We start from the raw sequence: 13,468 nt of genomic DNA, 5'->3' as shown, positions 1-13,468 counted from the left end.
CCCTGGACACCCCCATCCCTTTACCCCGCCGGTCCCCACCTGCCCCCCAGTACCCTTTCGGGCCGATGCCACCTGGGATGCGAAACGCCCCGGATGCGAGACCACTCAGATGCCAGTCGCGATACGACACACATCCATCACCCTAAATTCCCGTGGTCCCCATGCCGGTGGGCGCAGCCCTCCCGTCCTTCCCCACCGCCTGCCTTGGCAGCTCCCCCCTTTCCAGTTTTTTGGTTTTTTTGGTTTTTTGTTTTTGTTTTTTTGGGTTTGTGTTGGGTTTTTTTGGTGTTTTTTTTTGGTTTTTTTTTTGGTGGTTTTTTTGTTTGTTTGTGTTTTTTTTTTTTTTTGGTTTTTTTTTTTTTGGTTTTTTTTGTTTTTTTTTTTTTTGGCAGAGACGCACCGGCTTGGAGAGAGCAGCGAGGAATTAAAAAAAAAAAAAAAAAAAGGGGGGGGGGAAAGGAAAAAAACCTCCCCGAGCAGCCAGCCCAATCGGCGGGAGAGGCTCGTGTGTGTTTGGCCTTTCCTCATGACGTAGTGTCCTGTGCCTCTCCCCCCCGCTCCCTCTCCTTTTCCCCTCCCTCCTCGCCCCCCTCCCCTTCCCCTCGCATCCTTGGAAGCAACAATTAAGCAGCTCTGGGATAAAACACACAGCCCGCGGGAGCACGGGGGCATTGCTTCAAGAGATGGCAAGGCAGGCAGCTGCACCCCTCCTCCCCGGAGTCCTCCTCCTCCTCTCCATCCTCCCGGCTACTCAGCAAGGAGGTAAGGAACGGAAGGCTCCTTCCGCAGCCCGGCCAGCTTCGCTCCGGTCCTGCGGGGACCCTCCGCGGGCACCGGGCTGCGACACCCCCACCCTCCGGGTAACCCCTCGCCTGCCCCTCGCCTGCCCCGGCTGCCTAGCCCCGAGCAGGGACAGTCACCCACCTTGCCTGCCTCCCCTTGGGTGGGTGGGCCGGCCCCGGTGCCACCTCCGCCGAGGGCTCTTTGCTCCCCAAACAGACTGGGCGTTTGTTCCATGCCCGGGTGGGAAGAGATGTCACCGAGGGTGGTGACACGGGGCAGTCGGTAACGGCACCGCTGCACCAAGCACTTGTCAGGGGGAGGCTGCGAGTGTGCCCTGGTGAGAGGCTCGGGGACATGAGAGGTTTGGGGACATGAGAGATTTGGGGGCATGAGAGGCTGGGGAATATGAGAGGCTTGGAGGCACGAAAGGCTCAGGAACACCCAGGCCGGACACCAGGGGTGGCCACCAAACTCCCATGGGACTCAGAAGTGCGAGGGGCCGGGTGAGGTGTCAGCCGTCACCCCGCGGTGCGATGGCAGCGGGAGCTCGGGGCGGTGGGTGGGTGGCAGCCTCCCGCAGCCGCTGTGTGCGAGCGGCGGCTCAGTGTGTGGCCGTGACAGCCCCGGGGCTGCTGCAGCTGCAGAGCAGCTCGACCCACCCCAACCGCAGGCTGGGGGTGCCAGGGGGCCCGCGCACCGCTCTCATCGTCCTTGTGCCACCAGCCTCCGGTCCCTGTCCCAGCGCGGTCCCAGCGCTGTATGACAACTCAGCCCAGGCACGCGCAGGTGTGGCACACGCGGCCGGGGCGGGGAGGTGACAGCCAGCCCAGGGCTGTGTTCCAGCCGTGTGTGACACAGCCCGGCCACCGCAGCCGATGCCTGCCCTGTGACCAGCCCCGGTCGCGGCGTCAGACTGGGGGCTGAGCTCCCACCCAGGCGGGGAGAACAGCTGAGCACAGATTCAGAGCCCCCGCTTAAGTGGCCAAACTGGGCAGAAGGCTTTGAGGAGGCGACAGCACCACCAGGGAGGGGAAGTCACCTCCAGAGAGCCAGGTGGTTGTGCCAAGGAGAGTGTGTGGTGGGCAGAGTCACCATCGGCCACGGGGTCAGTGCCGGGCTTGTTGGACAGAGAGGACCAGAGGAGGAGAGGGAGCAGGATACTGTGGGCAGTGCAAGGGCTGGAGGGGCACCAGGGCAGCCACAGCCACCTGTCACCAAGGGCATAGCCCTCAGCAGCTCCATCTGCCTGTGCCCTGCAGCTCACAGACCCCAGCCTCGGGGTGGCCCTGGCTGTGCAGGCAGTGGGACCCAGAGCCTGGAGCTGCCTGGGAAGTCGAGCTGCTGTTGGTGCCTAATCCTGCTCAGGGTGCTGGATGGGATGTGTTCAGTCGCAGGCACTCTCCACCTCTGGCAGTGAGAGAGATGTGGCTTGCTGGTCCAGGCTGGCTTTTACTGACCCTTCAAGCCGTGGCCAGCTTGGGACTGTCTCTGGAGGAATTTGGACCCTGGTGAGACCCTGCAGCAGCTCCCGAGCAGCTTGGGACTGTTGGCCCCACTCCAGGCCCCGGCTCAGTCCCCAGTGTTTGCTGGTTTGGGAAGCAGCTCACAGGAGACATGAGCTGACCTGGAGATGGTCCCAGTGCTGGTGGGACACAGGAGGCTCTCCCATGGAGGACTGAGTAGCGCCTCTGCAGCCTGGTGCCTCACCCCTGCTCCTGGCAAGCCAGTCCTTGGGGAAAGAGCTGGCACAGAGGCATGGTGGCATGGTGAGGGGGATCCCAGGCTGCTGGGGACAGTCAGGGCTATGTCCTCCAGCACTGGCTGCCAGTGCAGCTCCAAATCAGCCTGGCAGGAGAGAGAACCCTGAGACATCCCAGGGTTGAGGGATTCATACCCAGGCTGTCACCTCAGAGAAGTGCAAAGGGGCTGAGCTGGCAGCACTCAGGAAATCCCCAGCAGCAGGTCAGGATCAGTCCCTGGGGATCTGCCCCTGGGGAGCAGAGCTGTGCTGGTGCTGTGGGGATCTGCACACAGGTCACTGCAGGGGGAAGGTGCTGTGATTCCCTAAAGGTGCCAAGTGCAGCTCATGCCAACATCTGGAGCAGGGCATCCATCCCTCAGTGCTTCCACCCATACCTCAGTGCTTCCTGTGTGGAACACAGGGGATCTCTCAGCAGTGACAGCCCCTGGAGTGGGGTGGGAGGGACAAGATGGGCCCTGGGGAGGTCCCAGCCCTGCAAGCTGCGGGCCCACAGGGAGCAGTGTGAGTGGGTGCAGAGGGGCAGGCACTGGGTGTGGTAGCACCCAGTCTGGGTCTGTGGGGACCCTCTGAGGACACCCAGGGTCCCCAGAGTGGGGTTGGGATGGCATGTCCCCTTCCCAACCAGACCCTGGCCTGCAAGGCTGCTCCCTCCCCTCCCAGCTGGCAGGGTGCAGCTCACCCGCCAGCACTCGGAGATGAAAGCTGGAGCTTCAGGGGGGCTGGAGAGGAGCCAGTCCCCAGCAGCAGCCCCCCCGCTCCCCCCGAGCTGCTACCAGCGAGCTCAGCCTGGGATGCAGCACAGCTTCAAAGTCGTTTGGAGACTGAATGTTTCCATAACTTTCTCCCAAGAAAAAGAAAACAGCGGAATGAGGGAAGAGGGGAAATGTTGGTGATTTTGCACTGAGGCTCATCCAGGTGCCCGTGGGCAGAGAGGGGTGAGGTATGAGGGTGTCCTGTGCTGGATTCTCCATCCTGGCCTTGGTCTCAAAACCTATGGAATAGAGAAATCCTCTGCATTTCTGGCTTGTGAAGGGAGCTGCAAGTATTGGTGCAGATAGAAATGGTGCAGCTGATCCAAACGGGATCGGAAGCAGTTCTGGCAGTGGAACAGCGTGGATATCCACACCTGTGGATGGAGCTGGGGGGGAAAACGTCCCATTCTCTTAAAGAAGGAGACTCCACACCAGATCCTGAGCACCTCCATGGCTCACACCCTGACACAGCTGGGGCTGCACAAGTGGCTGCAAATTCTCTGGCCTCTGGATTGAGAAGCCGTCCCTGGGGTGGGATGCAGGCTCACAGACAGCCCAGCCCTGGAGACAGGCTGGGAGTCCAGGAAAATCCCCTTCCCAGGGACCTGGCAGGCTCAGAGCAGAGGCAGAATAGAGCTCCTTCAGCACTGGGAAGCTGCTGACTCAGTCTCCCCTTCCCTGATGTGCCAAGGGAATGAGTGGAGAGGACAAATGGAAGAACACAGACCCCAGACTGGGCTGGGGGCTGCTGGCCCTGAGGCTGGGCAAGGACAGAGATGGCCAGAGAGTAATGGCCAGAGCCCAATGTGGTCACCATGTCACCAGTGTGTGGGCTGTCACCGACACCTGTGCTCAGTGGTGCTGCCAGGGGGAGGGACTGGAGATGCTAGGGGGATCTGGAGAGACCCCCCCAGCAGTGCCTACACCAAGGAACAGCCCCAAGCTGGGCTCTGGGGGAGCAGCTTGTGAAGGAGAGTCCAGGGCAGTGCAGGTCCGGCTGTGCCTGGCAGCAGAGCTGGTCAGGAAGATCTCCTGAGGAAAAGGTTTGTCCCCCCAAAGCCACATGGCACCACTACCCAGCCACCCATCCCACTGCCTCTGGGCCATCCTATCTCCTGCCAGGCCTTGCTGACCTCCTGATCTGGGCAGGAGCAGCAGACAGACCACCACAGCCTCTGCAACCCTCCCAAATGTGTCCAGGCACAGAGCCCTCTCTGGGATGGTACATGGGGAGGGGGCAGTGACAGCATCACCGCAGTGGGGCCCTACTGGCAGGACCCTCGGTGCCCCAGGAGGGTGGTGATGATGATAAAGGGATGAGTTTGGCAGCTGTGGCTGTAGGCAAGTGACACCTGGACGTTTCTGTGGTCCCCACACTGCAGGGATGCTGGGAGAAATCCTTGTCCCAGCTTGCTTGGGAGTCTCCAGCGCTGGCACAGGGGTGGGGAAGGTCCGTCCAGGTCCCCTATTGTCACCCCAGCACCAGGGACCTTGCCTGGTTTTGGGGGGCTGAGGCTGGGGAGTATGATGGGGGCTGAGCAGCGCCTCCCGGGGGGAACAGTCCCTGGCCATGCCCAGCCCCGGCTCCCAGCGGCGGCAGGGCTGGGAGGGAGAGCTGGTGCTGAGTGGACGCTTGGAGTTTGTTGGGAAACAAGGCAGGAACTGGAGTTGTGTTTTTCCAGGCTGGGGGAGGCGGTGTGGGCGGGGAATGTGCCGGGAAAAGGAGCCGTTCTGTCCCCCCTGGCCTGGAAAAGAAGCTGCTCCGGAATCCCCTGGCCGGGGGCCGGGACGTGCCAGAGGGCTGAGTGCGCGTCCCCTCCTGTCCCAGGGACGCTGGCGGAACCTCAGGAGGGGATATAGGGGGCACAGGCCTGGGACTGTGTGATGGGTCCTGCACAGCTACTCCCCCTGCTTGCTGCATCCCCAGGGATGTCCTGTCCCAACGTCTCCTGAGCACGCACAGCACGACACCCCTGTCACACACGGGGGTGTCCTGACACCCCGGAGCATCCCTGGGCGGGGGGGGGCTGGGCATCTCTGCCAGGGGCTCAGGGTGGAAAGGACAGGTGAGCAGGGCCCAGAGGACATCCTCAGCCCTGCCACTGGTGGGGCACAGTGTGGGGGACGTCCCCAGAGTTTGCCCCACATCTGCCATGGAGATGTGTAGCACAATGTGCTGTGGTGTGCTGGCACTTGCCATCTGCCTGTCCCCCCGGGCGCTGGCACTGCCCTGCCCAGCCCCTGGGCATTGCCCAGCCCATGGTGGTGCTGCCAGGGCTGCACCCACCTCCCAGGCATGGGGAGGCCACTGCAGGTCCTCAGGTCCCAGCCAGGCCCCCACAGGGTCTCCAGTGCCTGTGCCCCCTGAAGTCCATTCCCTGTGGCAGCACAGGCACCAGGGCTGGCTGCTGCTCCCCATGGAGACTGTGGCCACGGCAGCCCCCCCACACCCTCCTGGCATCCCTCCTGCCCTGCTCTGTCCTGCAAACCCCACCACAACCCCTCTCCCGCTGTCAGAAGAGGAGCTTCCCTCTGCACTGCAGCCCCCTTGTGTCCCCAACCCACCTGCAAGTCCCCAGCCCACCCACAGCCCTGGTGGAGCTGGGGGCCAGCCAGGGATCAGCCTGGTGGCCTGCAGCAGACATGTGGCACTGTCAGTGTAAAAAACAGAAAAAAAACCTTCTTGTGGCCTCTGAGCATGAGCTGAGATGCCCTGGGAAGTGCTGGGTGGTGACCTTAGTGTCTCACAGACAGGCAGAGGGACACAGGGGGGTTCCATGGGTCTCAGCAGTGTCCCCCCAGTCTGTCACCCCAGTGCCACTGCCCTGAGCTGGCTCTTCCCATTGGCATCTCAGCAGACAGGACACACCCAGGGATCCTTGGGGCAGCCCCAGAGGATGCTCAGATGTGGCTGGGCCCATCAGGGACTGTGGGGATGGACTGGGACAGCCCCAGGTCCCTGGCCATGCCCAGAGCCACCCCCCAGGGCCATGTGAGGCTGCAGGGGATGGAGACAGCCCTGGCTGTGGGATGGGGCAGGAACTGGGAAGCAGAGCTGGACAGCAGCCAGCCCTGTCCCTCCCTCCCTCCTTCCCCTTCAGGCCAGCTCCTGCTGACACTTGGGTCCCAGCTGGGGCACCTCCGAGCCCTGCCACCACTGTCACCCCGGGCAAACAGGGATGCAGGGAGAGGCAGGGACCTGCCCTCGAGCTCCACATCCCAACTCCTCCGCAGGGAGCAGCAGGGAAACCAGGAGGAGCCCCCTGCCTCCCTGCCTGGACCTCTGGGGGGATTTTAACAAGGGTCTCTTCTCTTGCAGGGGTTCCTGGTGCTATCCCGGGAGGGGGAGTCCCAGGAGGAGGCTTTTTCCCAGGTAAGGGGGCCCAGGTACCACTGGGAGGGGGCATCTCCAAGGATGGTCAGGTGCATGAGGGGTCCTTGAATGCCTTTGAGACACCATGGAAAGCTAGGGACCTGCCAGCCAGGATCAGGTGACATAGGGACATCTTGTCTGGCTGCTCAGCAGGGACTCAGCATCAGCCCCATGGTGTGGGGACACGACTGGGTGGCAGTGCCAGGTTTACCCTGGGGACCCCTTGCCCAGGGCTGGCACCTATGCCGTGCCCAGCCCTGGGCACAGGAGGTGTTCAGAGGTCACAGCCTGTCCCCAGATCTTCATCCAAAATCCTGGGGACGTGCCAGGGGGGATGGCCCATCCTGTGACATCTGTGCAACACTCCCCACCTCCCCAGGGACCCTCGGGAGCCTGGCTGGGTGCTGGGTGCACCCAGGGCAGTGCTCAGACTGTGCCCTTGCTCACAGGTGCTGGAGTTGGAGGTTTGGGAGCAGGTGAGTGCTGGCACCCCCTGACAGGCTGTGCTGGGGAGAGGGGCAAGATGCCCAGTAGATGGGCAGGGGGTCTGCCAGGAGGCTGGCCTTGTCTCACGTGTGCCCTGCCCGGGGACGCTCAGAGGGAGGATGGCTCTGACCCCTCTCCCTGCGCTCGCTCTCCCCTAGGACTTGGGGCTGCAGGAAAACCTCCCAAACCAGGTAAGAAGCCTTTCCCTGGCTCTCACCACCTCCAGGCCAGTGGCTGGGACATTTCCCAACCACTGCTGCCCTCATGCTGCTTCCCCATGGCCAAAGCACACCCTGCCACACTAATCCTGCCACAGCCTCTGGGAGCCTCCCTCCCACACCCTGCTTTGGTGCTGCCCTCTGCCCCCAGCCCCCCAGCCCACCCTTTTGGGGGTGCTTGCTGCCTGTAAAGCTGTGCCAGAGCTGTGGGAGGAGATGCAAAGTGGGAGCCAGTGTCCTGGTGGGAAGCTGGCAGTGCCTCCACCTGCCTGCCATCGGGGCTTAGCAGCTTTTGCAGAGGCTCCTGCAGCCCACGCTGGGCTTTGCCTGGCTTAGGAATGCTGGGGAGAGGGGACATCACCAGGAGAGAGGGGAGATGCTGGCAGGAAGATGTGCAGCTGAAGGACACTGAGCCTGGGGCAGCAGGGTCTGAACATGCAGCATCTGGGGCCAAGGGAAATCATGGAATCATAGAAGGGCCTGAGTTGAAAGGGATCTTCAAGACCATCTTAACCCACCCCCTGCCATGGCAGGGACACCTTCCACTGTCCCAGGCTGCTCCAAGCCCCATCCAACCTGGCCTTCAGCACTGCCAGGAATCCAGGGGCAGCCACAGCTGCTCTGGACACCTGTGCCAGGGCCTGCCCACCTCCAGAGCAGAGAATTTCCTCCTAACTTTGAATCTAAATCTCTCCTCTTTTAGTTCAAACTGCTCCCCCTTGTCCTGGCACTCTCTGCCCATGCCTTGATCCCCATGGAGAGATGGTGCTTCAAGCAGACCCTGGGGTCCCCCCGTGCCCACCCCGGGTTTCCTGCTGTGCCCAGGGCAGGGGGGCAGGGGCACCCCACGCCCCCCACCCCGTGAGTGGGCTCGGCTGCGCAGTGGGAGCTGCAGCCCGAGGCGGGGGCTGACAGCCTCCGTTTGCTCAGATTTCAGCTCAAGGAAAGAAAAACAAGGCCCTTTATTTTGGCGTAATTAAAACCAAATGCGGGGCGGCTGCGAGGCCCAGCCGAGCGAGCGGTGTCCGCGCCGGAGCCAGCGGCTCCGGAATTTGCGCCTGGAGGGAGCGAGGGCTGATGAGCCCCAGATGTTGGAAGGCAGCGCTGGCCGGAGACCCAGGGACTCATTCCTCAGCCATAAACATTTTGGTTCTGTCCCCTTGTGGCCCGGCAGGATGGGGGGTGGGTGAGGCAGATGGATGGGCTGGAGGACTCAAGTGCTGGTGAGGACATTTGTCACCCATCCCTGTGCCCGTCTCTGGGCTGTTCTCCCATCCCCACGGTGCTACAGGGACTCCTCTGTCCCTCTGGGCCTGGCCACCCCCCACCTCAGCCCGCTTCTCTTCCCAGGGATCGGAGGACTTGGGGGGGTCGGAGGACTTGGGGGACTTGGTCCCCTTGGCCTGCAGCCAGGTGAGCAATGACTACTGTCCCCTCCTGCTCCAGACCATCCCCAGGGTGATGTCCCCAAAGACCCACCTTGGGAACAGCACATCCCTTGTCCCCATCTCCACAGCTCTCCTAAGCATGCTGGGCGGGTCCCATCTGGGCTGGATGCCTTTCCCTGGACCTGAGGGACCACAGGCACCCAACAGGCAGCTCTGAGGGCCCCCAGCATGATGTTGTCAACCACAGTTGGGTGATCCTGCAGGAGAGGAGGCACCTGGGGTCCCTGCAGGGCCAGCAGCAGAGGGACAGTGCCTGCAGGGGGTCAGTCAGGGGTGTCAGCACCCACTGCAGGGGTGTCAGGTGTGCATGCCATGTGGGATGTGGATGGGAGCACGAATTTGGGGGATGCAGGATGGGGCAGTGCCTGCTAACGCCACCTTGCCCAGCCTAATGCCAGCCCTGGCACTGCCATGCAGCCCCCACGGCTCCCCAGCCCTCATGCCCACCACGAGGGCAGGACACCCCCTCGGCAGCTGGTTTCTAGGGGTGCTGATGCTGGCTGTTCTCTCCACAGGTGCTGCAGGTCTGTTCCCCGGAGCTGCCTTCCCCGGGGGGGTGTTCCCAGGAGCTGCCTCGGCCGCAGCGCTCAAGGCTGCTGCAAAAGCTGGTGAGTGCTGGGGGGGGGGGGTCTGGGCAAGGTGGCCCCGGGTCTCGGGCAGCCCCCAGGGGGTGTCCCCTGGGCATCTGGGCCAGGACAGGTTTCCCCTGGAGCCAGGGCTGCAGACAGGAGATGATGCTCTCACTGGGCTCCCCAGTGACTCAGAGGGTCCCAGGTGCAGGGAATTGGCCAAACCTGAGCCCCGGGGTCACAGACCACAGAACTGCCTGGTCCCTGTGCCCAGTATGGGGGACCCAGCCCTGGGACTGCCTCGGGGTGTCCCCTTCACCCCCCAAGGGCCATCCTGAGCTTGTCCCTTCTCTGGCACCATTCCAGCCAGCCACAGGTACACCCCTCTTCCCAATGCCCCCAGGTGCTGGCATTGGAGGCGTGGGTGGAATTGGTGGTCCTGGTGGCCTCGGGGTCTCCACAGGTAGGAAATATCCCCCGGTCCCAGCAGAGCCGAGCCTGGGGCAGAGCTGTCCCCGGGGTGGGCAGGAGCCGGGCCGGGGCTCAGGGCTCTCTGCTGCCTGCAGGTGCCGTGGTACCGGGCGCGGTGCAGCCCGGCCTTGGCGCGGCAGGGAAACCCCCTAAAATACCAGGTAGGTGACGGCCCCTGCGTCGGGGCCGGGGCGGGGAACGATTCTATCCGGCCCCTCATCCCTGAATTTCTTTTGCTTGCAGGTGCTGGGATTCCTGGAGCTTTTCCGGGCGGCGTGCTCCCCGGTGCAGGTGAGCTGGGGGTGCCCACCCCACCATCAGCACCCCAATTCCAAGGGGTTCCCCACCCTGCCAGCAGCACTCCAACTCCAAGGGGGTCCCCACCCAGTGCCAGCCCCCCCGTGGGGAGAGCACCCTGCCCTGCCGCCCACCTTCGTTCTGCTGCTCCCCACAGCTTCAAAACCCCTTGGCTGAGGCTACAGTGACATTTCCACCGTGCCAAAGGCATGAGGGGACTCGGCACCTCCATCCCGTGCCAAGCTTGGCGGGAGCAGGCAGCACCAGCTCTGGGAAAGGAGCTGGCACAACCACCAGGGCTGGCGCAAGGGAAGGAGGGGGAGGTGGCGGGAGAGAGGAATTCCTCAGTGCAAAGTAATTTGGGGGAGGAAAACTTGTGAAAACAACATGTTTCGACACTGTCCGAAGTGTGTTGCTGGTCAGGAATGTCTTTTCCATGTCTGAAAATGCTCAAGTTTTAATGAAAGACATTTGTAAGAGGGGAAAAAGAACCCCAAACCAAAAGGAAACTCAAAACCCAAAAATCCAACCCAAACGATTCCAAGGCCACAAGACTGTCTGCTGCCCTGGAGGGCTCGAGAGCCCTGTCTGGCCCCAGGCCACCGAGCATCAGCAGGGCAGAAAGCACTGCCCAGGCCTGGCTGGGGCTTTGCTGTCACCAGTGGGACCCCTCTTGAGTGCCGTGTTCCCTGTAGGCTCCTAGTTGGTTTCACAGACAGCTCCAGGCCTGGAGCAAACCCTTCCTGGCAGCTGGAGGTGCAGGCAGCTGGCACAGAGTGGTGCCAGCAAGACCCCAAGGATGAGGGTGCCATGGGTGACAGGGATTTGGAAGATGGCTGTGGGGGTCTTGGGTACCAGTGACATCCCCAGTGAGGCCCCAGCTCACCCCTCTGGTCTCTGCTCCAGGTGTTCGCTTCCCTGGCGTGGGAGTGCTGCCTGGAGTGCCCACTGGAGCTGGAGTCAAGCCCAAAGCCCCAGGTAGGTCCCTTCATCCACTTTGAACACTGGGGTTGGTTCAGGGCTGGCTCCAGCTTGGCACCCAGCCCAGCCTTTGGGATCACAGCCCTACAGGGCACTTGGCAGTGAAGCTAACCTACGGCTGAATCCACTTAGGTTAATTTGGGCCTCCAGGAGCAGCCCAGGGCTCACACAGGTGTCTTTGTGTTTCCTTTTAGGAGCTGGAGCCTTTGGAGGAATTCCTGGTGAGTGTCCCATCTCTCTTGCCTGTCCTTCTCTTCCTTCCCAAGCCTCTTCCTCACAGCCATGGTCTCCCCACACCAGAAGATGCCTCAGGGCTTCCCAAGCCACCCACTCTCCTCTGCCAGGTGCCCTGGGGCACCCCCTCCCTCCGGGACTGGTGGCAGCTGTGGCACGGGCTCCAGGTGAGCGTCTGCTGTTGGTTTGCAGGACTGGGAGGTTTTGGAGGTCAGCAGCCCGGTGTCCCTCTGGGTTATCCCATCAAAGCTCCTAAGCTCCCAGGTAAGCTCCACAGCCAGCAGAGTGGCTTCACCGTGGGTGAAGGATGCCCAGCAGTCAGAAGGACCCACCATTCTCCAGGGCTGAGGCATGGTGCCCGTGGGTCCCCTGGAGCTGGCAGTGCCTGTGCTGGGACAGCAGGACAGAACCCAGGGCTCTGCTGTGCCCTGCCTGTGGCAGCCCATGGGCAGCTCCTGGGGTGATGCCTGAGTATTGCCCCCTGCTTGTGTGGACAGTGCTGTGCCTCCCTGTGGCTGCTGTAAGGTAGGAAGGGTCACGTTCCGGGGACATGCCCTGGGCCAGGCCACCCTGGGATGTCCCTGCCAGCTCCTGCTGGCACAAGGCACGGCCCTTGCATGAACAGTCTGGTTTCTGTGGCTCCTGGGGCTGGGCTTGGCATTCACCTGGGCTAGGTGTCATGACTCAAGGAGCTGTAGCTGAGGCCACCTCGGGGCTCCAGGCAGATCTCTGTCCCCACTGCCCACCTGTACAGGGCTCACCCCAGCCCAGGTCTGCGTGGGGGAGCTCAGCACCCCTTTCTCAGCCCAGGCTACTCTGGGCACCTTCACCGCCCAGCCCTGGGCCAGCTGCCAGCTCTGCCTGTCCCTGGCTAGCCATGCCCATGGAGGGACAGTGACAGGTCCTGTGCCCTCCAGGGGCCATGCTGCCACCTGACTGCTCCCCAGTGCATCCCGAGGAGGAGGGCAGCCCCATCCAGGCAGGGCCCCCATCCCCGTGCATCCAAAGAAGTTGCTGGAGGCAGGAGAGCCTCGGTGAGAGTAGCCCACCCCAGGCAGCACATCCCAGCCCAGCCCAGCACATCCCAACCCAGCTCCAGCTCCAGCTCCAGCTGCTCTGCTGGCTTCCCCCCAGCAGGGCCCATGGCCACAAGCAGCAGCAGGGGTCCTGGCCCACTCCTTTTTCCTGCACTGGAGCAGAGTTATGATCCTTAAGGAGACTTGGCCCTGCTGGCCACAGACCACGTCTAGGTCCCAGCCTCAGGATAGGAACCAGGACTGTGGGGATGTCTCCAGACCTTCCTGGGGTGCTGGGGAATGCCAGTTTGTCACGTCTGAGGGCTTGGGATTGGCAGTGCAAGGACAGACCGTGCTGCTGGCTGTGGAGGCTCTTGCCTTGATACTGTGGGTGGGTCTGGGGCTGCCACACATGGGCTGTCCCCTGCACTGTCCCCGCTGCAGTAGGCCCAGGTTGAGAGGGGAAGAGGGACAATGGGACAAACAACATTTTCAGTGGAAAATCATCTCTTTAGATGACTTGCTCCTGGGCTGTCCCACTTGGGAGGTGTCCCTGGGATCACTCACCTCACTGGAGGCTAAGTCTGAAGCTGTGGCTGAGGTCAGGGTCTCATTGATGCCATAGGCATGGGGACCACTCCCCAGTGTCCAGCTGTGCTTGGGTCTCCTTGGTTTGTGCAAAGCCCCAGTGTGTGCAAGGCCTGAGTCTGCTGGCAGTGCTGGTGACATTCCCATGGACATAGCCCCAGGGCAGGGGCTGCCTTCCCATCCAGCTGGGGGTGGTAGGGAGCTGGACTTGGACCTGGCAAAACCCTTGGAGACCCAAGGCTTGGACTTCTGGCCCTTGGAGTTACCTCTATGTGTGTCACCCCTTTCCCAGCTTTAGGGTGAGGAAGTTGCTGATAAGGTGCCCCTGGCTGGGCAAGGGTGGCCCTCAAGGTGGGGGACACCTGGCACAGCTCACTGTGAACCTCTGCCAACCAGCACCACTGTGCTGTTGTAGGATACCATGGGACTACCTGGCAGGATGGAGGGAAATCTGGTCCCCACATGCTGGCTGCTGGGGAGGGGATGGAGT

General features: G+C 62.4%; 1 protein-coding gene across 50 annotated transcripts in view; it reads left to right on the top strand.

Annotated features, from left to right (window-relative positions):
- Nucleotides 1-590: 590 nt before the first annotated feature.
- Nucleotides 591-13,468, top strand: part of ELN (elastin) — a 30,252-nt gene continuing 17,374 nt past the window's right edge. For 44 of the 50 annotated variants that reach the window (XM_050981652.1, XM_050981646.1, XM_050981643.1 and 41 more), the window contains exons 1-12: nt 591-762; nt 6,617-6,670; nt 7,120-7,146; nt 7,315-7,347; nt 8,725-8,787; nt 9,338-9,430; nt 9,795-9,854; nt 9,958-10,023; nt 10,106-10,153; nt 11,066-11,137; nt 11,335-11,361; nt 11,567-11,638. In XM_050981652.1, the coding sequence (XP_050837609.1) occupies nt 684-762; nt 6,617-6,670; nt 7,120-7,146; nt 7,315-7,347; nt 8,725-8,787; nt 9,338-9,430; nt 9,795-9,854; nt 9,958-10,023; nt 10,106-10,153; nt 11,066-11,137; nt 11,335-11,361; nt 11,567-11,638 (694 nt within the window). In that variant the 5' untranslated portion in view covers nt 591-683. The remainder of the gene's footprint in view (nt 763-6,616; nt 6,671-7,119; nt 7,147-7,314; nt 7,348-8,724; nt 8,788-9,337; nt 9,431-9,794; nt 9,855-9,957; nt 10,024-10,105; nt 10,154-11,065; nt 11,138-11,334; nt 11,362-11,566; nt 11,639-13,468) is intronic. The other 6 variants (XM_050981642.1, XM_050981644.1, XM_050981645.1 and 3 more) reach the window with 6 other exon arrangements.

This window comes from Serinus canaria, chromosome 19, assembly GCF_022539315.1.
Source record: "Serinus canaria isolate serCan28SL12 chromosome 19, serCan2020, whole genome shotgun sequence".
NCBI classification, from domain to species: domain Eukaryota; kingdom Metazoa; phylum Chordata; class Aves; order Passeriformes; family Fringillidae; genus Serinus; species Serinus canaria.
The sequence above is the reverse complement of the archived record's forward strand: the minus strand, read 5'-3'. Positions and strand labels throughout refer to the sequence as shown.